At 49.2% G+C, this 24872-nt stretch overlaps 2 protein-coding genes and 1 pseudogene across 8 annotated transcripts in view; all 3 read left to right on the top strand.

Annotated features, from left to right (window-relative positions):
* Positions 1-24872, top strand: part of ARHGAP39 (Rho GTPase activating protein 39) — a 104615-nt gene that overhangs the window by 13382 nt on the left and 66361 nt on the right. For 4 of the 7 annotated variants that reach the window (XM_073893436.1, XM_073893437.1, XM_073893440.1 and 1 more), the window contains one exon: positions 703-805. The gene's annotated coding sequence lies outside the window, so the exon portion shown is untranslated. Of the gene's footprint in view, positions 1-702; positions 806-2406; positions 2582-12787; positions 12804-15246; positions 15311-24872 lie in introns of those variants that run through there. The other 3 variants (XM_025871382.2, XM_073893438.1, XM_073893439.1) reach the window with 2 other exon arrangements.
* LOC112823509 (large ribosomal subunit protein eL37 pseudogene) lies at positions 21350-21722 on the top strand (annotated as a pseudogene).
* LOC112823508 (small ribosomal subunit protein uS2-like) lies at positions 22779-23814 on the top strand. The gene has a single exon (XM_073893434.1). The coding sequence runs from the start codon at positions 22852-22854 to the stop codon at positions 23737-23739; it is 888 nt and encodes a 295-aa protein (XP_073749535.1). The 5' UTR covers positions 22779-22851; the 3' UTR covers positions 23740-23814.

Below are 24872 nucleotides of genomic sequence, written 5' to 3'. Positions count from 1 at the left end.
TTCCATCTTGGTTTTATTTTGGATCATTTCTCCCTCTAACATATTTTTCCATAATTTAATTTTATCCATTATATAAATACTTTCACCTATGTTTGGCAGGAGGTGGTGAAGGAGAATGGAAACACACTAGTAGGTCTACATCTTTTTTTTTTTAAGATTTTATTTATTCATTTGAAAGAGCGAGAGCACATGAGAGGGGGGAGGGTCAGAGGGAGAAGCAGACTCCCCGCTGAGCAGCAGGGAGCCCAATGCGGGACTCGATCCCAGGACTCCAGGATCACGACCCGAGCCGAAGGCAGTCGCTTAACCAACTGAGCCACCCAGGCGCCCAGGTCTACATCTTTTTCCAGAAAACTTTCATTCACCTTCTCACTTCCTAGCTTACACTTACCTAGAATGGTGAAGGGCAAAGGATTATGGAGCAGTCTTTGGCCACCTCCTAGAAGCCCTGAAAATAGGTGTTTGCACCTTTCTAGTATATGTGGACATGCAATATCTGCTGTCCTTAGCCAAAATACTGACATCCTATTGTGTTACATGCAGATGACACACAAAGTCACATCCTCTGAGCCCAAACTAGCACATCCAGTACTCCCATCAATAAAAGCAACTCAGACTCGCAGTTGGCCGGTTAGCTCAGTTGGTTAGAGCGTGGTGCTAATAAAAGCAACTCAGACTCAACATGTTGGATGATCCTCACAGGGCAACCAGATGACAACAGAAAGAAGTACACTGGAGTCAGCAACCAGTGACCTAAACAGCGATGTGTTCCATGGAATTGGAGGATGAGAAGAGGAGATAAAAGGTGCAGGCAAGCCTTTTGAGCAGCACAGTCAGCAGGGAGTCTGAGGGGGATGTGGAGTTAAAGGAGTCTTTTTTTTTCTTTTGTAATGGAAAGTATCAGTGTATTTGTATGCTCATGGAAATAAATAGAGAAAGACAAACAAGATTAAGAGAGGAGTTAGCGAAGCAGAATCTTTGAGAATTCAAGAGGGAGTGGGTTCCAGCTTACCAGGGGAGGGACTGCCTTAGGTAGGAGCAGGGAAATAATGCTTGCACATTATCAGGAGGGAAGGTGAAGGGCAGGGGATGGACGTGTGTGGTCCTTTGGGTTTGGTGATAGTTTTGGTCCATCTGGGTGGCTCAACTAGAGAGGCCTGAGAAATTCTGTTGGTCAGTTGGAGAGTGAGAGACTTAACCCTACTGGAGAAAATCACGATATTGCAAGGAAGTGTGAAGTACTCTTCTTAAGTTTAAAGTGAAGCCAGCCCGCCTGGTTGTGTGAGGTTTCTGCAGCGGTCATGATGGGGAACGGCTGGGTGCATCCGCGGTGGGTCTCCTCAGGTGCCTACTGTGTGGAGGGAGCTTAGAAGCGAAGTAGCAGAGACCGCTTGCCCACGTGTCTGGGTGTGAAGTGTGGGGACGGTCCAAATGGGAGGTGCGAGAGTGCTGAGCCAGTCCGGGTCCGAGTGCTCCAGGGCAGAAGCACGCTCGCAGTGGGGTGCAGCCGTGAGCTGCAGGACGGGAAGATCAACTGCGGACGTTTGAAAGGGCGCTTCCAGCCCTCTGCGGTTTCCTGAGAGGGTGGGATGCAGGGTGTGGCCACGGACTGCGTGGTGTGGGTTTCTGTGTTCTGTCGTGGGAGAGTTTCAGGCTGTTTAGCTTCAAAATGGAAGTCAAATACAACCTTTAGAAATGGGTATAGGTAATAATGATTTTTAAAAGCTTGAAGAACAAGCTAGACGCGTTAGAGGCTGCGGAAGAGAGCGCTAGTGAAGATGAGGCTGAGCAATTACCAGCGTTAAGAATGACAGCAAAATGATGGGGGGAAATACAGACTGTCCAACCTGATTATGAGAGATTATGAGAGACTACGAGAACGGGGAACCAATATTTTAAGAGCTAATGGCTGATAACTTTCCAGAATCCAGGAAAAGGAAAATCTGAGATTCAGGAGGTCCGACGTATGACTTCAGGGGGTAAATGACACCAAATCCACACTGGGACGTCTGAAACGCTGACTGCACCACCGAAGGGAAATGAGGAACTCCAGGGCCATGGGATAGGGGAGGCCGGCCCGACTGGGACCGAGGGACACGAAGGAGAGCTTCGGCGTCACCTGCGCAGTGGACGCCCGGCTCCCAGCCCCACCCCCGGGGCTCGCAGAGACCGCACGCGGCCCCGCGCCCGCCTTGTGGGCGGAGCCCCCAGGACCGCGCTCCCGGCTCCCGGCAGGCAGCGCGCGCGCCCTGGGCCGGATTCCGACTCCCGGCATGCCACACGCCGGCGCACGCGCACCGGGTTCTTGGTGGCGCCCCCTGGCGGCGGCAGCGGCGGGGGCGGGGCCGGGGCCGGAGGCGGGGGGTTGCGCTGGTGACGGGAGGACGCGCGGCTGCGGCGCACTCGGCTGGCGGCGGCAGCGGCGGCAGCGGCGCAGGACGCGGTTGGAGCGGGCTGCTGCGGCGGCGGCGGCGGCGGTAGCGGCGGCGGCGGCGGCGGCGGGAGAGCCGCGGAGAGCTCGGGCGCGGCGCGCAGGCCGACATGAGGGGCTGTGGCGGCGCGGCCCGCGAGCAGCCGGCGGGTGAGAGCGCGGGCGGTGGGCGGTGCGGGCCAGGAAGATGGCGGAGAGGCCGGCTCTGCGGCCCCCGCCCGGCCTCGAGGAGGTCCCCGGGCCGGCCGTGCGAAGATCCGAGCCCGCGGGCATCGAGGGGGCGGACGGGGCCGCAGCGGGGGAGGGGGGGCGCGTGGGTGTGCCGGACCGGGCGGGGGCACGGGGCGCGAGGGGCCAAGGCCGCGCGGGGGCAGGCTGTGAGGTGGGTGTGAATGTGCCTGGCCGGAGGGTGGGCGTGAGTGCGAGTGTGCCCGGCCATGGGTGAGTGGTGTGTGCGTACCTGGCCCAAGGGTGACTGTGAGGGTACCCCGCTGGGGCTGCGCGTGAGTGTCCCCGGCCGTGGGTGGGTGGGTGTGAGTGTGGCCGGCCCGAAGGCAGGCGTGAGTGCAGTGCAAGGGCTGAGTGTGGGGCGTCGGCGCGGTTTGCAGGGCTCGGTCAGGGCGGGGTGCGGGGGCGCTTTGTCCGGGCGCGGGGAGTCCGGACGCGCGTCTTTGGGTGCGTGCGGTGGCTGCAAGGCCTCGCGGACCTGGCCTCTGCAGCACCGCGGGCTGGGGCGCTCCGGCGCGCAGCCCTCGGGGAGCTGGAATTCCCTCTGTTGCTTCCCGGTTGCGGGAGTGGTGTGGGTGGAGACAGTGCTCCTGGCCGAGGGCCGCGAGTGAGGCCGGCTGTGCATCTTGTGGGTCAGGACGTCTTTTATTTTAAAACGTGCAGCGGGCTGCGAGGCCGCGGCAGCTGTGGGTGTGTACACGCTGCTCCCACCAGCAGCTGCTGTGGGCGCTGCGCAACCTTCAACAGCAAAAATGCAGCGCCCTCCCCCCCCCCCCCCCAGCCTCCGTTCGGTGTGGTTGGGTTTAGCCAAACCTCCAGTGACCTCTGCAGAAACCTACAGTTGCAAGGCTTCGCGTTCCTCCCCTGGTGTAGACAATAGAAGATTTGTCTTTGAAGCCAGGGAGAGGAATTAAACCCTGTGGGTCCAGGGTGCCTCTGTAAACAGCAGGTGGTTCCCGGTCAGCGGCTCCCCTTTCACAATGAGCTAGGTGTGTTTCTCTTCGCTGGGGGAGGGGAAGGAGATTTGATAGGAGGTGTGACTGTAAAACAGGGAGACTCGTTTCATAAAGCGTCCTGGGCGCAGACTTGGTGACCCTCAAAGGCTTGCTCGCTGAATGAACAGAGGCCAGTCGGTCTCTGCACTTTGTCTAGTCAGCTGTCTTGCCAAGAAGCTGGCGAACAGAGTGAAGAGGGCGGGTCCTGGAGCCAGACTGCCTGCCTTTGAGCCCTGACTCCTCTGTTCATGGCTTTGTACTCTGTGCCTTTGGTTTCTCATCTGTAAAATGGGACACCAGTAATATTGGCTTCCTAGGGTTGCTTGTGAGGGCTCAGTGAGTGAGCGCTCAAACATTGTGTCAGGTGCAGCGTGTTAGGGGTTTTACCATTGCCAGATCTGGTTTCCAGGGCCCCTGCTGCTTGTCTGCTGGCTCTGCAGATTTCTACTGGAGTCACCGTCCTGGTTTTACATTAACTTCAAGTCTTTGACTCTATTTTCTTACACAAGCAAGCTGGGATCATATGTGGAAAAACCAAGTCTTTTTAGAAAGGTAAATGAGGAACAGATCTTGTGTACTTAGATACATTATATATCAACTATTAGGAATTTGTAATATATAAGTTGTTATATAAAATATACTTAGAAGAAGAAAGCTGCTAATGAGCCACTCTAGAATCCTGTAGTACTTATTGTCCTTGGGGGTAGGTAGGATTGTTGCAGACAGCAATGAGATTTAGAGCAGTTCTTGGGTAATTCTCCACATTAAACCACTGAAGCTATTGTTGTTATACTTCACTTAACAGTGTTATCCTTGGAATAGGGAAGATAAGTTATTAACAAACTTAAATAATGGTGAAGACATAAGCAACAGACTGAGAACTTGGAATTACCAGTTCCATGCTGTCTTGCTAAGCTGTGGGAAGAAATAAGATTTAACTTGCTTCAGAGCAAAGCAGAAGAGTCCTCCTTTCTCAAGGAGGTGATTCTTTTTCTCAGATCTGGGGAGAGTATCTTAGACTTACCCTGGATAACTACATCTCATCTCCTTTAAATCTGTGACACTAAGACTTGGGGGGGAATCCTTCTCCTCTAAAGTAGAGTCTTGGGGGCATTTGTGGAGTTTAAGGTGAGAAGGTTTAATGTTCAGAACAGATGGTGATGAAACAGCTTATGTGAGCAAAATTTAAAATATCTAAAGATAGATTTAAAAATGTCCATCCCAGCCTTTTCTCCTGCATGTGTGCTGGGGTGGGCTGCCCACCCCCCCAAGGGAAAAAAAAGAGCCTGCCTCATGCTCTGTCTGGATGGTCTCACGCAGGGCAACGGTGCCAGCCAGACTGCTTCCCTCAGCCTCAGACTCTGCAGCCAGCCTCTGGATGCAAAAGCCCTTTAGGCTTCTCAGACCCTGCCTCCTTTACTTCTGACCTCAGCCCTTTGGTGCTTTAGGACCATCATCTGGTTGTTTGCTACCTGGAAGAGCTTGGTGCCCTAGGTCCTCCCCCAGCTACATCTGTTCACTGCAGATCCTACTCATTGTACCTCCTGAGTAGTTACTGAATTTATCCTTCCTCAAATTTATGGTCCAGGGCCTGTGCCCTTTTGCATTACAGCTGTGCCTTCTGGGTGGGCTCTCTCCCTTCTGTCTTCCACATAGCTGCTCAGGTGGTGTAGTGCAGAGCAGTGGTTCTCACCCAGAGGTCATTCGTCTGGAGAAGTTTTTGGTTGTTCCAACTTGGAGGGGGTGGGTGCTACTGGCCCTGAAAGTGTGGAGGATGGGGGTGCTGCTCAGCATCCTGTGATGTACTGGACAGTCCCACGGCCACTATGCCAGGCTTAAGAGCAGGCCCAGAGCGTGTCCAGCTGGTTGCGCCCCTGCCCTGCATTCCTCCTTGGCCTCACATGCCCCTTAGACCGCTCTTTCCTGTGTGCTCGACTAGCACTCTGTTCTCCAGTGACACCAGCCAGTGGTACAAAGGCCAAGCCCTGCTCCACGTTCCCCCCTCCCCCCAAAGCAAGCAGAGCTTGAGTGGCCCCTTCATCTCCTTTGACCCTCAGTGGGACTTGGCCCGGGAGGAGCCTGTCGTGATCCCTCCCTTCACACAGCAACTTCTGCGCCCCACGTCTGAGCCGTGCCTTTGGCCACTGCACAAACGAGAGTTGTCTCCCCTCTGTACCGGGAGGTCTTTGAGGGCAAAAGAGACTTTTGTATTCTCAGTGTCTCTTGGCAACATTTTCTTAGGGCACTGACCTCAGTAGAGACGTTGGATTTGGGTAGGTTTCACCCCAGAGGAGGATTAACACAGCAGTGGGAGCAGCTCCCTTATTTGTTTCCTCCATTTTGGCTGCTTACAACTACCCAGGGCCTCTCTTGTCTCTTGCTTTCTTAAGTATAATTTTTTATTCTCACAGATTCTTTATTTTTGCTTCCTAAAGGGTTAAAAAATTTCTTTTGGAATACACCATATTCACATTCACAGTTGGAAAATAGTGCACTGTGTGGCTTCTGTTCTGTTTTTACCCCCAGGAGCCTGGTTCCCTGGAGGCACGTACTGTATCTCCTTCTAGAAATACTTTGTAAGCAAATTCTTTTTTTCCTACCCTTTTCAAAAAGTTCCTGAACCTTGCCTTTTTTAACTAAATATGTTTGGGAAGTCATCCCATACCAGCACATTTCTTAGTTCATTCCTTTTCATGGCTGCATTCGTGTTTGGCTCTACAGAGGTGCTAGGATTTATCTAACTAGCCCCTACTGCTGAATACTGTGTTTTGTGCAGTTACAAATAAGTTTGCAGGTATAGAGTTTGGTAATGTGAGAATGTGCCTGTAGGGCCTATCCCTAGAAATAGCACTTCTTTCTTTAATCACTATTTATTCCATTAGATCAGGTTTTGCTCTTGGTCTTTAACTCTGCACTTCCTTTGGTAATTTATTTCTCCTAATTATCTATATCTTAAATAATATGGTATGATCAGATTAAATGACTTTCTCAATTGGTAATTGGCTTATTTTTCATGTGTTCTTATGGGTAAGAGTGACTAGAACACCTTCACGTAAGCACCTGGACACAGATGTTCACAGCAGCAGCTATCCATGATAGCCAAAAACTGGAAACAACCCACATGTCCATCAACACAGGAGTGGATACACAAATATGGTCTGGCCATGCAATGGAATATTATTTGGCAGTAAAAAGAAATGGAGTACTGATTCATGCTACAACATGGATGGATCTCGAAACATTGTGCTAAGTGAAAGAAGCCAGACACAGAAGTCCACATACTGTATGATTTCATTTGTATGACGTGTCCAGAATAGGCAAATCCATAAGTAGAAAGTAGATTAGTGGTTACCAGAGCCTGGGGGTTACAGATGAGAGGTATGGGGTTATTTGGGGGATAAGGAAAGTAACCTGTAATTGGTTGTGGAGAAGGCTGTGCATATGTTAATATCGGTAGATTGTAGGCTTTAAATGGGTGAATTGTATGGTATGTGAATTATATCAATAAAGTTGTTACACACAAGGGTGACTAGCATTTTTCAGAAGGGAGCATTCCACGGTGGGAGCCCCCAGGGAATCTTGGTGTGGACACAGTCCTGGGGTTGTGGGGAGCAGTCCAGTGGGCAGCACGGGGAGGGGTAAATCCCTGACGGGTTTCTGAGCTGCCTGGCATAGCTGGTGCAGCTCTGGGCTTTGACTCAATCCCTGACCAGTACAATTGATCACGGATAACTTGCTTAACATCTAAGCCTAGGCTTTTGTGTGTGGATTAGATGATGTCTGTCCTGCTGCAGCATGACTGAGTCCTGGAGGATCCTGTAAATTACTGAGTGTTATATGTATATAAGGTTTTAAAAAATTCGTTTTGGGACGCCTGGGTGGCTCAGTCATTAAGTGTCTGCCTTCGGCTCAGGTCATGGTCCCAGGGTCCTGGGATCGAGCCCTGCATCAGGCTCCCTGCTCCGCGGGAAGCCTGCTTCTCCCTCTCCCGATCCCCCTGCTTGTGTTCCCTCTCTCACTGTGTCTCTCTCTGTGAAATGAATAAATAAAATCCTTAAAAATAAATATGTAAATAAATAAATAAAATTAAAAAAAATAAAAAATTCATTTTAATGCCAAGAGGCTGATGAGTCAGCAGAGCCCGTTTTCTGTCCTCCTGTACACTGGCTGAAGATAAGCCAGACCCCAAGTGTTCTGGCTGCAGGGTAAACCAGTCACCCCAGCTGGAAACCCTCACTGGTAGCCGGGCCTGAAAGCCCTCGTCCGGCTTCTGGTGTTCCAGCTGATGTTCCTTTTTGAATGTGTGTCTTTGTCTGTCTTGCTTCCTCTCTTGGTCTTTTTTCCCCCCCACATTCACATAACTTTTTTACAGTGTATTATTAAGAATTACTTTAGATTATAATTATTGTTGTTAATCTCTTATTGTGCCCAGTTTATGGATTAAACTTTATCACAGGTATGTATGTGCAGGAAAAAACATGGTATATATAGAATTGGGTATTATATGGGGTTTCAGACATCTGCTGGGGGTCTGGAGCATGTCTCCGTGGATAGGTGGGGATGCCTGTAACCCTTACAGTGGTACAGTGACCACCACGCATCATCCCAAACCCTTTGCATGTATCAGTTCCCCCGTCCTCACAGCAGTCCACGGAGGCCCTCCTCACCTCCTCATCACCCCTATTTTACAGATGACAGAACTGGATGTACCCCTTCCAGTCAGCAGACTGGGCACGAGTATCTCTCTTGGTCTTTTCTTGGAGATCCGAGAGGCCCCAGCATTAATCGGAGTGGCTGATGCTTCCTCCATGGCTGAGCTTTATAGTAATACTGTCCCTAAGATGCTGTGGGTGGTTTTCTGTTACAGTCCCTTCAACCATTCCCTGGGATTTCTGTGGTGGCCAGCACGTTCTTCCTTGCAATTAGGATTGTGATGAAGCATACACAATATAAGTTTCCCCAATCCACAGTTCTCACGTTATTCGTGCATCAGATTGCACATGTCACTAATAAAGGTGAAGCAGCTTCTGGGCTCTGTTGTTTTCTCTTTAATTGTGGTGTTGGCCATTATATTTTGTATTCACAATTCAGCTGTGCTATCAAGATTGCTGTTTCTTCCAACTCTGGGAAACCCAAGAAGTAGTCTCTGGTTTCTAAAAGCTGGAAGGGAGTAACACTGTGGGTCCCAGGACCTTTATTTGCAGGGACGCTTGGAAACCACAGGTGGCTGTCTAGGAACAGTGTGGGCCTTCCTGCCCATGGCCACTGGGGCCCAGGATGGGCATTGCTGGCAGATAGACCTCTTCTCCATTGGCTTGTCAAGCCTTGACGTCTGGTTTTGTGTCTGCCAGGCCCACCCGCGTTTATCCCGCTCCTGGTCTCTCCTGTCACCTGCTGTGTGCCAGCCACTTGTCTGTCAGGTGCCCCAAGATGGAGACAGACCAGACCCCTGGTAGAGGACACATGGGAGTGGATTGTGATAACCTCATGTCGACAGCAGTGGTGGAGGCAAGTGTGGGGTCTTTGGGAGACCCCTGCGGTGGCTGCTAGCCTAGCCTGGCGTGAACAGTGTTTAGGTAGGCTTTCTGGAAGAAAGCGTGTCTCATCTAGAAAAGAAGGGACTCTGTGACCGCGCCTTCGAGGGTATTAACCGGGCACAGGAACAGTGCCCCTCAGGTGGAAGGGGCAGCACGAGGCAGGAAACATCAGGTGTGTGGAGAGCTTCTAGCAGTGCTCCGTGGCCTGGCAGAGCAGCAGGTCAGCAAGTGAGGGCATGTTTGCAAAGCGGAGAGCTTGGAGTACCTCCTGAAGGGGTATCCCATCTTCTAGAGTCCCACCTGCCATAGTCAGGATGCGGGTAAGTCCAGCAAGGGGTTTTGCAAGAGTCTTTTTTAGCTCTGGCTTGACCCATTCACTTCCTTTCCAGAACACGTCAGAACTTAAAAGCAGGTATTATCTATCTTTGATCCATTCTAGTGTATTTTGCGTGATAAAATCACTTGTGAGAGTTGGACAACGTGCCTATTGGTGACACCGCACAGCCGGCTGAGAAATGCTGTGGGTCAGGGCCTCCATCAGTGCCCCTCTAAGCCTGGAGTGGTGGCCTTTATGGAGGACAAGACACATGACATGGGCTTCATTTCTTATTAACTATGAAGTCCCTAAAGAATGCCAGCATTAAGAATTGACAAACCAGGGGCGCCCGGTGAGCTCTGTCGGTGGGGCATGTGACTCTTGATCTCGGGGTTGTGAGGTCGAGCCCCACATTGGATGTAGAAATTACTTAAAAATGAAATCTTGAAAAAATTTTTTTACAAACTGGAATTGGCACGCATTCAGTATGTAGAGGACCCCAGTGGGTATTTGGAGAAGCTTGGCTGCGCCAGCGCTCCACAGCACTCCACACTTCCTCTTGAGCATGAGGTGGGTGGTCACGGTCTCTGCTGCAGCAGGAAGGGGCACTACTGGCAGCATGGTTGGAATTGGGAGGTCGTGCCTCTCCCTCATCCGTTCCATCGGCTGGTAATGCCAGGGTGAGGCCCCTACCTCCTAAGGCTCAGAGTCCAGTGTAGGGGACAGGCAGGCCTTTGACAACTGTGGGGTGTCCCCTGAAGGATGGGGGTGGGACTCTGAGAGCAAACCTAGGGCACCCTGTTCAGATGAGGAGTCGGGGAAAACGCCTCTGGGAGTGAAATCGGGTTTGAGGCCACAGCATGGATGGAGAGTGGGGAGGAGGGTCAGCTCATGTGGCACCCTTGGGGCAGCAGGGCCCCATGGACTGGGAGCCTGGAGTAGGTTAGGGGATGGGGCAAGGCAGGCAGCCAACCAGACCCCACCAACTAAAGGGGATGTCGAAAGACTGACCTGAACGGCTAGTCTTTTCGAAGCATCACCCTGGTTGTCATACCGGGAGTGAATTGGAGGAGACAAAAATACAGAAACAGGTTCAGGTGAGTGGATGTGGGGCAGAGGCTGGGAGGGCAGCAGAGGTGTGGGGTTGATTGGGCTTTGATGGGTTAGGTGTGGAGGGTGATAGGAGGGATTGACACGGGCCGCTGGTCTCTGCTGCCGCTGTTCTCCTTCTAGGTGTGTTGTAGCACACAGCAGAATTTCACTCCTTTTTACGGCTGGATAATACTCCATTCTGTGACTCTACCACATTTTGTTTTTCCGTTCACCTGTTATGGACATTTGAGTTGTTTCCACTTTTCGGCTAGTGTGAATAATGCTGCAGTTTGTACGTGTTTGTGAACAAATGTCTGTACATATTCGAGAACCAGTGTTGGGACGTACGTTTTCATTTCTTTGGGGTATTCACCTAGGGGTGAAATTGCATCTTACAGTAGCTCTAGGTTTATTTTTGAAGTGCCAAAGTGGATGTACTAGTTTACATTCCTGCCACCAGCGTATAAAGGTTCCGGTTTTTCCACATCCTCTCCAACACTCGTTCTTGTATGTCTTTTCTTTTAATTTCTATTTATTTTTTTAAAAGATTTTATTTGACAGAGAGAGGGAGAGAGAAAGAAAGTGCACAAGCAGGTGGAGCGGCAGGCAGAGAGAGAGGGGGAAGCAGGCTCCCCGCCGAGCCGGGAGCCTGATGCGGGGCTCGATCCCCGGACCCTGGGGCCATGACCTGAGGGGACATCAAGAGTCAGAGGCTTACCACTTAACCCTCTGGCCAACCAGCCGCCCCGTGTGTCTTTTTTTATTATAGCCAACCTAGTGGGTGTGAAGTAGTATCTCATTGTGGTTTTGATTTGCATTTCTTTGATAGCTAATGATGTTGAGTGTCTTTTCATGTGCTTATTGGCAATTTATATGTCAGCTTTGGAGAAATGTCTATTCAGATTCTTTGCTAATTTTTTTAAAAAGATTTTATTTATTTGAGAGAGAGTGTGTGCATGCACAAGCAGGGAGAGGGGCAGAGGGACAAGCCCCACCAAAAGTCTGCCAACAGGCTCGATCCCAGGACCCTGAGATCATGACCTGAGCCGAAGTCAGATTCGTAACCAACTCAGCCACCCAGGTGCCCCCTTTTGCTTGTTTTTTATTTTTTTTTTAAAATTGGGTTATTTATCTTTTTGTTACTGTGCTATAAGTGTTCTTTATACATTCTGGATACAAGTCCCTGATCAGATCCATGATTTGCAGTGGGTTGTCTTTTCACTTTCTTGATGGTATTGTTAGCAGTGCAAAAGTTTTAAATTTTGATGAATTCCAATTTACTTTTTCTTTTGTTGCTTGTATTTTGGTGTTGTAGCTAAAAAACCAATACCTAATCCAAAGTCATGCAGATTTACCCCTGTGTTGTGTTCTAGGAATTTTATAGTTAATTTTTGTGTAAGGTATGAAGTAAGGGTCCAGCTTCGTTCTTCGCTGTGGATATCCAGTTATCCCAGCGCCATTTGTTGAAAAGACAGTTCATTCTTTCCCTATTGAATCAGCTTGGCACCCTTGTCAGAGATCACTTGTCTGTAAATTTGAGGGTTTATTTCTTGACTCTTAACTCTGTTCCGTTGTCTGTCTGTCTGTACTTAGACCAGTACCATCCTGTCTTGATTACTGTAGTTTTGTAGTAAGTATTGAAGTCAGAAAGTGTGAGTCTTCCACTTGATCTTCCTTTTCAAGATTGTTTTGGTTTTTTTTCTGGGTCCCTTGAACTTCCATATGAATTTCATGTTCAACCTGTCAGTTTCTGCAAAAAAGAAAGCTCGATTTTGATAAGGATCTGTTGAGTCTGTAGATCAGTTCGGAGTGTTTGCCATTTTAACAATGTTAAGAGGAACATTACATGAACATGGGATATCTTACCCTTAGGTCTTTAATTTCTTTCAGCAATATTGTGTAGTTTTCAGTGTATAAGTCTTGCATTTCTTTTGTTAAATTTATTACTAAATACTTTGTTCTTTTAAAAGTTATTATAAATGGAATTGCTTTGTTAATTGTATTTTCAGGTTTTTCATTGCTAATGAGTCTTTCAAATTTTTTTTTTCTATTTGAACAAATGTTCAAAACTTAAAAGGTATTAGAGAGTGCAGAGTGAAAAGGCTCTCCCACCCTCACTCTTCCGCTACCCAGGTTCCCTTCCTGAAGGCAGCTGCTACCTCGCAGTCTTGATTGCCCCTCCAGCAGGGGCAGTCAGTGCGTGGGTAAGTGATGCATGTACATGCTCTCCTTTGCCCTGCTGGGTTGGTAGTTCTAAGTAAGCGATAAAAATTATATACTCAAAAAATTTTAGTGCATTTATTTTACAAAAGTCTTTCTGAAAACAATGGTGAGTGAACAAATTCCATCCTCTAGTTTGTCGCTTTTCAGGGGACTGACAATTCACTAGCTTTTTTGAGTTCTGGGAATAGGCTAAAAAAAAAATTCAAAAAGGCTACAAATGTGATTTCTTCTGATGCACCTAGCTGGCGTTTTCAGCTTGCTCAGTGGTTTGAACATTGCCCACGTAAGAAGCTGTTACTGACAAGTCTAGGAAAAATATTTTTTAAAAGATTTATTTATTTAATATATATATATAGAGAGAGAGGGAGAGAAGCAGACTTGTCACTGAGTGGGGAGTCTGGGGAGCCCGATGCAGGCCTGATCCCATGACCCTGAGATTGTGACCTGAGCCAAAACCAAGAGTTGGATGCTCAACTGACCGAGCCACACAGGCGCCCCTAGGAAAAATATATATATGTATTTTTTAAAGATTTTATTTATTTATTTGATAGAGAGATAGAGCACAAGTAGGCAGAGTGGCAGGCAGAGGCAGAAGGAGAAGCAGACTCCCCACTCAGCGGGGAGCCTGACGTGGGACCTGATCCTAGGACCTGGGATCGTGACCTGAGCCAAAGGCAGACGCTTAACCAGCTGAGCCACCCAGGCGCCTGGAAAAATATTTTTTAAGCTATGTGTTACCTGTTATCACTGTTGTAATTTGATGCTTAAGTTCTAGCTACTGTTTTGAACACATGGTGTGCTTTATATAATTTACGCATCTGAACCATTCGTGGTGGGTGCTCTTGGTTCCACTTAACAGACAAGGAAACGGAAGCCAGCAGGTTACATAGGTGGTAGGCAGAGCCGGTGTGCAAGTCCAGGTGTCTTTTTTTTTTTTTTAAGATTTTATTTATTTGACAGAGAGAGACACAGCGAGAGAGGGAACACAAGCAGGGGGAGTGGGAGAGGGAGAAGCAGGCTTCCCGCCGAGCGGGGAACCCGACACGGGGCTCGATCCCAGGACCCTAGGATCACGACCTGAGCCCAAGGCAGGCAGACGCTTAACGACTGAGCCACCCAGGCGCCCCCAAGTCCAGGTGTCTTGACTCCAGAATTTTCCTTCTTAGCCATAAAGGTATACTTCCATTCATGTTGTGTGGCTTCCCTGATCTCAGGGTGTGAACACGGTACTTACTGAACTCACTATGTCTGGATGCTGTTGTAGGTGCTGGGACACTGCAGTGAGGAACATGGGTCAGTCCTTGCCCTCAGGGACACAGTAACAAGCAGCACACGTAAACAAGTGACTCCGTCCTATGTCAGGATGTCAGTGCCACAGAGAAACAAGGGAGGTGGCCAGGGAGACTCACCAGCTGGGGTGCAAGCCTCCATAGGGGTCAGGTGGGCCTCATTTGCAGACGATGCATCTGAGCAGAGTTGGAGCAGGTGACAGAGGTAGATCACATGTGGGGGAAGAAGGGTTCCAGGCTAAGAGCCAGCACAGAGGCCTGAGGGGAGCCGGAGGGAGCTTGCCAAGACGGCCGGCCGGAGTGTGTGGAGGGGAGCAGGGAAGGTGAGCAAAGAGGGAGGAGCCGGGGGGAGTTTGGAGCAGTTGAGCACAGGCTGTTGGGCACCAGGCAGGGGTGAGGAGACGGTAGGAGCACTCGATCACAACAAGCCAGGCATGAGGCGGCAACAGTGGTGGTGATAGGGTCTTGGACTCTGTCGCAGTATATGTGTATTTGGGAGATATATTTTTGTAATTAATCATTTTTGTCTTCTTTATCGTAGCATTGTTTCCCTCCAGCCTGTTTTCTTTCCAAAATGAATCCTTCAGTAGTTTTTATACTGAAGGGCTTTGTGTTCCAAAATCTGATATAACCTTGGTATTTCTTTGTAGATTATTGTTTCCAGTTATAACAAATCACCCCACAACTTAAGGGCCTGTAGCAATCGTGTATGATCACCTGGGGCTGGGTCACCTCCAGGCTTCCTTACTTGTACCTGGAACCAGGCCGTAGGAGGGACGGGGCCAGCTCGGAGGAGCAGCTGATGCTGGCCGTCCCCCTGTGGCCTCTGCAGCATCCCGTCTTGAAGCGGGCTGTCTTACTCAGCAGCTAATGCACGTGTCGCAGGGGCGTGTGCTGGGACTGCAGTGCCTTTTGCAGCCCCCCTCATTGGTCACTGTGTCCCTTCTTCCTTGTTGTATCTACTAGGAGGCAGTTGGTAAGGCCGGCTGTGGCCAAGACTGGTGTCCAGGAACCCTCCAGCATGTTTTCAGACTACAAGTCTTGTCTCTCTGCTAGCTTTTAGGGTGTTTAGTCCTTCACAGTAGTGAGGCTAGAGTAGGGTTTATGTTTATTCTCCCTACTTCGCTTTGTACAGTTGCTTCGGCTGTGTCTTCTGGAGTCCCCTTGGCTATATGGCAGCTGGCTGGATGTCCTCTCTGGTGAGTGCCTCCCTCTGTTGCTCATGCACTCTGTCCTCTAGTTCACTTAAGTTCTCGTAGTCTTTGAGGTGTTATTTTTTCCCGCATCCATTGAAGTTCCTAACCTGGCCGAGTTTAAAGTTGTTTCCAGGTTGCTGTTTTGTTTTATGAAGAACACCTCCCTCCACGCTCACATACATCGCTCACAGACAGTTACAGGCTAGTGGGTGGGTGACTGTAGGCTGCTGAGAGCCAACATCCTAGGTCCAGTGGGAACAGCGAGCACGGAGCTCATGTGCACGGTGGCACTGGGGGAGAGGCATCCCTGGGGGTCTAGCAGTGAAAATGAGGACAGGTGATAGTGCTTGGCACACTGCCACTCTCAGCATGGTGACTATGAAATTTAACATATGGGCAGACTGCTTCCCTCCCCTACCCATACGGATGCATAATTTTCACATTTTAAGAAGGATCAGCACAAATGCTTCCAGACTCTGCTCTATCAAGAGGGAGACAGATGAACACTGCCATCCTGGCCAGGGGTGCTAGGATGCTTTGGGCATGCCTGGTCCTGGCGATGTGCGTCTGCAGCGGCTGTGACTCATAGGAAGCCAGGGCGTGTATTTCCAGGGAAGGCTTTTTGAAGATGTGACGCCGTGCCCCGATCATGGGACAGTGTTCTGGGTAGGAAGGACAGCACGTGCAAAGGCCCTGAGGGCTACTGTGATGGGTACTCAAGCGGAGCAGAACTGTTCTTGCAGTGCAGACGTAGACACCAAGTCAGAGCAGTGAAGAGTATGCCTGCCGAAGCAAGTTTCCAGCCCAGTTCTCTGACCTCAGGACTGGCCTGGAACTGATGTTTCTCATGCCTAGACAGAGCTGGTGTCCCCAGGCTTCCAGGGTGGATGCCCACCGTGTGTACTCCATCTTGCTGGTTCCTGTCCTGGCACAGGTGTTTACAGTGTGAGGCTGACACAGGCTGCGGCTGAGCAGAGTGACATCCTGCTCCCAGTCGCAGAGCTGGACCAGCTGGATGTTGCCTTTGCTTCCTTATCGGTGAAGTGGGGTTACCATTGGCTCTTCATGGAAGAGGCTCAGAGGACATGCTGTACCCAGGGCCTGTTCTGGGTCCCTGGGCAAGGTGTGGCAGCTATGACAAGGGACCCATGAGGGACAGTCTGATGACACAGAGTTGAGTTGTGAGGAGGGTCTAGATTAGCTCCACTGTGGCCTGAGAGCAGAGAGGGCAGGTGTAGGATGGCGCTGCTGGTGGAGAGCTGAGCATGCAGGTGGCGCCCAGAGAAAAGCCAGGTGTGAAGTCATAGATGGGGCAGGCTTGGTCGAGTCGACGCATCCTTGTGGCGCTTGCAGAGAGAGAAGGCCTCACATGCCAGCAGAGAGTGGTATGGGGTCCTGAAGTGTGTGGTGAAAGCAGGGAGGGAAGCTGCCGAGAGCCAGCGTTCGTCTGTAAGGTATTTAACAGCTTTATCGAGGTATAATTTACATACCACAAAATTCGCCTATTTAAAGTACGCAATTCAGTGGTTTTAGTACATTTACAGGGTTGTGCAGCCCAGCACCATATCCAGTTTTAGAGCATCTGCGTGACCCCAGAATGATCCTGCGATTCTTGTCCCTGCTGCCAGCCAGCTAGGAGCTCACCTGCTCTCTGTCTGCGGACTTCTTTGTTCTGGACATTTTGTAGAAGTGCAGTCACACCACGTGGGACTTTTTTTTGCTAAAGGGTTACTTTATTGCTCGAGCTACTGTTGTAATGGTATCCACATTTTGGTTGTCCGTTCTCTGTGGGGGCGGACGACTGGGTTTTTCAGTCTTTGGCTCTTAGGAGTAGTGTTCCTATGAGTGCTCACACACCAGTCTTTGTATGAACGCCTGTTTTCATTTGTCTTCGGTACAGTCCTGGGGGTGCAGTTGCTGGGTTGTGTGGTGAATTTATGTTTTAACTTTTTAAGAAACTGCCAAATTGTTTTCCAAAGAGGCTGCATCATCTTACATGCCCACAGCTGTAAATGGGAGCTCCCATTTCTCCACATCCCCCAACTCTGGTTATTGTCCACCTTCTTGGTAATAGCCGTCCTAGTGCGTATGAAGTCACATCACACTGTGGTTTTGATTTGCATTTTTCTGATGACCAGTGATGATGAGCATCTTTATTTGCTTTCTGGCCATTTGCACATCTTCTTTGAGAGATGTCTATTCAGATTCTTTGCTTGGTTTTTAATCGGGTTGTTCTTCCTCTCCTTCTCCTTTTTCTTCTTGTTATTGAGTTTTTTAATACATTGTGGATACAAGTTCTTCATCAGATATATGATTTGTAGGTACTTTTTTCTGTCTGTGGCTTGTTTTTTCACTGTCTTAATGATGTTAGCTGAAGCACAGTTTTGAATTTTTTTTTAGGGAGAGAGCACGAGCTGGGCGGGGGTGGGGGCAAGAGGCGGAGGGAGAAGCAGACTCCCTGCGGAGCAGGGAGCTGGACACAGGGCTCCATCCCAGGACCCCAAGATCATGCCCTGAGCCGGAGGCAGACGCCCAACCTACTGAGCCACCAGGCATCCCCACAGTTTTGAATTTTGGTAAAGTCCATTTTGTCAGTTTTCTCTTCTGTCATAAGTGCGTAGAGCATCACATCTAAGAGGTCTTGGTCTTTCAGCAATATTAGTGCCAGTGGCTTGGAAGTTGTTGGGCCTGCAGAGTGGTGGTGACACAGGTGAGGGTTTTGGGATCGTGGAAAGTGGGGACCAGGGTCGTGGCACATGTGGGAAGTGCATTGGCCAGAACAAAGGGGCAGGCTCTCCAAGTCGTGGTTTTTAATATGGGGATATTAGGGCGTGACTGAAATCTGAAGGGGAGGGGTAGTGGAGGGAGAGGGATAGCACGCAGGAGAGATAAGGGATGACAACAGCAGAGCTTGCAAAGGAGGGGGGTGCTCCCTAGGTCTGTTGCTGCTGTAACAAGTTAGCACAGACTTGGCAGCTGGAGACAGCACTGAGCTGCCATTTCAGGTCTGTAGCCTGGGTGGTGCTGAGGGAGTTCAGTCCCCGAGGGGGTGGGTGTGTGGGTGAACGTGCTGAGGGACCCAGTGTTGATATTGTGACTTATAATCAATAAAAGTTGGTCTCCATAGGGTTCTGACTCACAGTTCCCAAAACCCTTGGAATCACCTAAGCCATAAGAGTAGTGGGAGAGTCTTTTGTTACATGTTTGGTCTTTTTCCTCCATTCTTGAAATTGCCTCAGAGCCATCAAGGTGAAGTGGGTGTCTTGCATTAAGAAGGTGACTTTTGGAAGCCCCTAAAGATGAAGGCTGGTGGCCAGGGAACCAACCATGGGATCAGAGGGTTGGAACTTTCATTCCTAGCCCCTGACCAGGGGAGGGGAGAGGGGGCTGGAGATGGAGTCCAGTCACCAATGGCCAGTGACTTCATCAGTCATGCCTGCTAATGATGCCTTATTAAAAACACAAAAGGACAGGCTTTGGAGAGCTTCTGAGTTGGTGAACCCGGATGCATCTGTGTGCTGGGAGGGTGGCACACCCCATACTCCATGGGGACAGAAGCTTCTTTGTTTGGGACCTTGCCCTGTTTATCTCTTCATCTGACTGTTGATTCATATCCTTTGTAATAAACTGGTAATCTAGCGAGTAAACTGGTTTCCTGTGTTCTGTGAGTCCCTCTAGCAAATTTGTGGAACCTGAGGAAGGGGTCATGGGAACCTCTAATTTATAACCACTTGGTCAGAAGCCCCAGTGACAACCTGGACTTGGCAGCTGGCATCTGAAGTGGGGGCAGTTTCGTGGGACTGAGCCCTTAACCTGTGGGATCTGATGCCCACTGCAGGTTGATGGAATCAGAGTTGAGTCAAATTTGTGGGGCATTGGTCTGCAAGAATTGGAGAGCTGCTTGGTGGTGTGGAAGACATACTGGAGAGGGCAAGGGCATTGGGCGGCTGCAGGTGTCATGGTGGCACGTGGGAGGCTGTGCTCCTCCAGGTCGCAGACTGCAGCTGTGGCTGATGGCGTCCCCAGGCCTCTGCTCTCCTGCCACAGGCACCTCCTGGGCACAGCCAGCCCCCTGCCTCTGGGGACACTGTCGGGTCCTCATAGAGTCAGCCTCCGTCTGTGGCGGGAGCTTGGTTCCTGGGTTCACTTCCTAAATAAACCCTCCGAAACCTGCTTTCGGAGGAACAAACAAAGGCCCTGTTTAGGGGAAGGTGAGTGGTGTGGGGTTGGGCAGCAGTGAGGTCAGGCATGTGCGCATGTGCGAGTGGCGGAGGTCAGCTACAGGGAAAGGGACCGAATGGGTGTCTGTACAGGCCTTTGTTCCTGTGAGTGCCAGCTGAGTGTGGAGGCCACATGGTGTTTCCTCCCAGAAGGTGCCTTTAATGTGTTCATTGGCATCACCTCTCGTTTCTGCTGCCTGCAGGGCCTGGGGACCAGTGCTTACCGCTTGGGGAACCCCATGCCACAGGCTGGTCCCTGCAATCCTGTGGCTAGGAACCTCTCAGATACCACCTTCCAGATTATTTCTGTGAGAGCTGTGCCCAAAGAGACCCCAAAGATAAATGACCCCTACATAGAGGTCTCTTGAGGTGCCCACGCACATGGGGAGCTAGCTTCTGAGCTAGAAGGGCATCTTCAAAACCATGCATTTATCTTTTATTTTTTTAATTAATTTTTTTTTTTAAGATTTTATTTCTTTCTTTGACAGAGACACAGCAAGAACAGGAACACAAGCAGAGGGAATGGGAGAGGGAGAAGCAGGCTTCTCGCTGAGCCGGGAGCCCGATGTGGGGCTCGATCCCAGGACCCTGGGACCATGACCTGAGCCGAAGGCAGACGCTTAATGACTGAGCCACCCAGGCGCCCCTATTTTTTTTAAGTTTTTAAAAAGATATTATTTATTTATTTGAGAGAGAGAGCACGCTCGCACGAGCAGAGGAGGGGCAGAGGAAGAAGAAGCAGGCTTCCCACTGAGCAGGGAGCCTGACATGGGGCTCCATCCCAGGACCCTGAGATCATGACCTGAGCCAAAGGCAGACGCCCAACCGAATGAGCCACCCAGGTGCTCCAGCATCTAACTTTTAAAATTAAATATAGGGGGGCGCCTGGGTGGCTCAGTCGTTAAGCGTCTGCCTTTGGCTCAGGTCATGGTCCCAGGGTCCTGGGATCGAGCCCCGCATCGGGCTCCCTGCTCGGCGGGAAGCCTGCTTCTCCCTCTCCCACTCCCCCTGCTTGTGTTCCCTCTCTCGCTGTCTCTGTGTGTCAAATAAATAAATAAAATCTTTAAAAAAATAAAAAATAAAAAAAAATTAAATTAAATATAGGTACACCTCAATTTAGCACACTTCACCTTATTGTACTTTGCAGATACTATGTTTTTTACAGATTGAAAATTTGTAGCAACCCTGCATCAAGCAAGGCTATTGTCATTTTTCCAACAGCATTTGCTCATTTCATGTTTGTGGGTCACATATTGGTAATTCTTGCAATATTGGAAACAGTGAAATAAAAAGGGCTAAATTTTTAACAGTATTTTGTGGGATGTTTATCTGCCTCAGTGGGTACTTATCAAGAAAACAGTGTTCTTTCCTGCAATACTTAAACACTGTTTGTTGTTACTAGATCTGTATTGAAATGTTGCTTTGTCATTTTACCATGAAAACTGCCTTCTTTCAGTCACCCTCTGTATGACACTGAGCAGGGCCCCGGGCAGAAAAACAAGCAAGTGGTGGCTTGTTTGACCTTGTCTGAGTTTAGCAAATCCTTGGTGTCAGGGAACCTCTAATAGGGCATGGATTTCTTGAATCTTCTTTTAGCAGAGATGGTTTATCAGTATTTTCACATAACACTTACGATATATTCTACAAAGAGCAAGTAGTCAGGTATTTTTCACTTAACACTGGTAACCCATCTTGAAAATCACAGATTCCACATGAAAACGCTGGCATTATTTTTCATCATATTTAATGGGAGAAAGTAGTTCATTATATCAATCAACCAGTTTCCTAAAACATAGTTAAAACTCTGGTAAAACAGCTCTTTGGGGTTGGCCGCGGAAACAAGATGACGAAGGGGACGTCATCGTTTGGAAAGCGTCGCAATAAGACGCACACGTTGTGCCGCCGCTGTGGCTCGAAGGCCTACCACCTTCAGAAGTCCACCTGTGGCGAATGCGGCTATCCTGCCAAGCGCAAGAGAAAGTATAACTGGAGTGCCAAGGCTAAAAGACGAAACACCACTGGGACCGGTCGAATGAGGCACCTAAAAATTGTATACCGCAGATTCAGGCATGGATTCCGTGAAGGAACAACACCTAAGCCCAAGAGGGCAGCTGTTGCAGCATCCAGTTCATCTTAAGGATTTCAACGATTAGTCACACAATAAACGTTCTGGTTTAAAAAAAAAAAAAAAAAAAAAAAAAACCTCTGGTAAAACACCCTTACGCAAGAAGTAGGCCGTCCTGTTAGGCTGTGAACCTTGGGTCCCTGATCTCCAGACGACTGGTAGGTATGCAGTGTTGCTACTGCCTTCCCTGCGGTGGCGCCCCGGGGGCTCCGTGTCAGCAGAGTCTATGCGGTTGGCACTTGGTGTACTTCTCAGATGTGTATGTGCATTTATGACTTCTAGTTGTACTTGACATGCATCTTGACGTGTTTTCCTGCGTGTTGTTTTGAGGAAAATGTTGATTGGTTTTCTGATATAAATACAAATTTACACCTATAGCCATGAACTGAAATACATATTGAAGGAATAATATGATTGATGAACTTTTAAACTATCAAAAACCAAAAGACATGCTTCCAAGAATTTTAACCGGGAAGATGTCCATGGGGTATGCCTGTGTTTGTAACATGATTAATGTTAATAGATGATGAGGTTAAGAAGTTATTTCCTTTGTATTTGAAATAATACATATGGTGGAAATTTTATTTTATTTTTTTTTTAAAGATTTTATTTATTTATTTGACAGACAGCGAGAGAGGGAACACAAGCAGGGGGAGTGGGAGAGGGAGAAGCAGGCTTCCTGTGGAGCAGGGAGCCCGATGCTCGATTCCAGGACCCTGGGACCATGACCTGAGCCGAAGGCAGACGCCCAACGACTGAGCTACCCAGGCGACCCAGGAAATGAAATTTTGAATTAATTAAAAATTATTTCTAGAGTCCAATTCCAGTATTTTATGCTGAAGGTAGTTGTGTGTGTGTGTGTGTGTGTGTGTGTGTGTGTGTGTTTGAGGGAGAGAGAATGCACACAAACGGGTGGGAGGAGGGGCAGAGGGAGAGAGGATCCCACACAGGCTCCCTACTTAGCACAGAGCCCCAGGAGCCCCCCTCAAGAGAGGATTTTAAAAGCAACCAGAAGTAGGGCACCTGGTGGGCTCAATGAGGGGAGCATGTGACTCTTGATCTCAGGGTTGTGAGTTTGAGCCCCACATTGGGTATAGAGATTACTTAAAAATAAAATAATTCTTTTCCGAGCTACCCAGGGAAGGGTCCATACGGCGTTGTTTTGCGTTCCCGTCGTAACTTAAAGGGAAACATTCACAATGTCCGGAGCCCTTGATGTCCTGCAAATGAAGGAGGAAGATGTCCTCAAATTCCTTGCAGCAGGAACCCATTTAGGTGGCACCAACCTTGACTTTCAAATGGAACAGTACATCTACAAAAGGAAAAGTGATGGTATCTACATCATAAATCTGAAGAGAACCTGGGAGAAGCTTCTGCTGGCAGCTCGTGCCATTGTTGCCATTGAAAACCCAGCTGATGTCAGTGTCATATCGTCCAGGAATACTGGCCAGCGAGCTGTGCTGAAATTTGCTGCTGCTACCGGAGCCACTCCTATTGCCGGCCGCTTCACTCCTGGAACCTTCACTAACCAGGTCCAGGCAGCCTTCCGGGAGCCGAGACTTCTGGTGGTTACTGATCCCAGGGCAGACCACCAGCCTCTTACAGAGGCGTCCTATGTTAACCTGCCTACCATTGCTCTGTGTAACACAGACTCTCCTCTGCGCTATGTGGACATTGCCATCCCTTGCAACAACAAGGGAGCTCACTCAGTGGGTCTGAAGTGGGGGATGCTGGCCAGGGAAGTTCTGCGCATGCGTGGCACCATTTCCCGAGAACACCCATGGGAGGTCATGCCTGATCTCTATTTCTACAGAGATCCTGAAGAGATTGAAAAGGAAGAGCAGGCCGCTGCTGAAAAGGCTGTGACCAAGGAGGAATTTCAGGGTGAATGGACAGCTCCAGCTCCTGAGTTCACTGCTACTCAGCCTGAAGTCGCAGACTGGTCTGAAGGCGTGCGGGTGCCCTCGGTGCCTATTCAGCAGTTCCCTACTGAAGACTGGAGCGCCCAGCCGGCCACTGAAGACTGGTCTGCAGCTCCCACTGCTCAGACCACTGAATGGGTAGGAACAACCACTGAGTGGTCTTAAGCTGGTCTTCCACAAAGGCACACAAAATGGAAATAGAAATGGAAAAGGTTGACGGAAAATAAACAGTTGGTGAAAAAAAAATAAATAAAAAATAAAATAAAATAATTAAAAAAATAAAATAGGGGCGCCCGGATGGTTCAGTCCGTTAAGCGTCTGCCTTCGGCTCAGGTCATGATTCCAGGTCCTGGGATCGAGCCCTGCATTGGGCTCCCTGCTCAGCGGGAAGCCTGCTTCTCCCTCTCCTACTCCCTCTGCTTGTGTTCCCTCTCTTGCTGTGTCCCTCTCTTGTCAAATAAATAGAATCTTAAAAAATTAATAAAATAAAAAAAGAGCACCTGGGTGCACACTCTCTCTCTAAAATAAATAAATAAATCTTTAAGCAAAATTTTTTGCAAAGCAACCAGGAGTAAGAGAGAGGCTATCCAGAGTAATGGCAACAAAACTCTTGGCTGCCCTCTCTGGGCAAGGGAAGCCAGAACAGGCAGTGGAAGGGGTCTGAGACCCTGAGAGAAGTAACCACCAACCTAGACCTGGTGTCCAGCAAGATTATCTTTTAAGAACAAAGATGAAATGAAGACTTTTTCAGATAAGCCAAAATAGTTTACTATCCACAGAACTTAATTAACGATGCTTCTAAAAGATTTGACTGCAAGAAGGAGGAAAATGATTTATTTTTTAAAAGATTTTATTTATTTGGGAGAGAGCACATGAGCAGGGGGAGGGGCAGAAGTGGATGGAGAGAATCCTCCAGGAGACTCTGTGCCCAGTGCAGAGCCTGATGTGGGACTCGATCCCACGACCCTGAGATCATGACCTGAGCCAAAATCAAGAGTCAGACACTCAATGGACTGTGCCACCCAGGCACCCCGGGAAAATGATTTTAAAAGGAATGAGGTGAAAAGTGATAACTGTGTCTCTAAATCTAAGCATTGCATGAAATAATGACCCTTTTTTCAGAAACAGGGAGACCGAGCAACAGCAGCATGTGTTGCAAGGTGAAGTTGGAAATCTCTCAGAGAGTCGAACATAGAGCTGGGAAATAGGAGAGAAGATTTAAAGGACCAGTCTGGGAATTCCAGCACCCGGACAACAGAAGTTTCAGAGACGGGAGAGAGGAACCACCCATGACAGAA

The sequence above is a fragment of the Callorhinus ursinus genome, unplaced genomic scaffold, assembly GCF_003265705.2.
Source record: "Callorhinus ursinus isolate GAN/ISIS: 27379988/994484 unplaced genomic scaffold, GSC_fseal_2.0 scaffold5, whole genome shotgun sequence".
In the NCBI taxonomy this organism is placed as follows: domain Eukaryota; kingdom Metazoa; phylum Chordata; class Mammalia; order Carnivora; family Otariidae; genus Callorhinus; species Callorhinus ursinus.
This window is presented reverse-complemented; position numbering and strand designations above follow the sequence as displayed.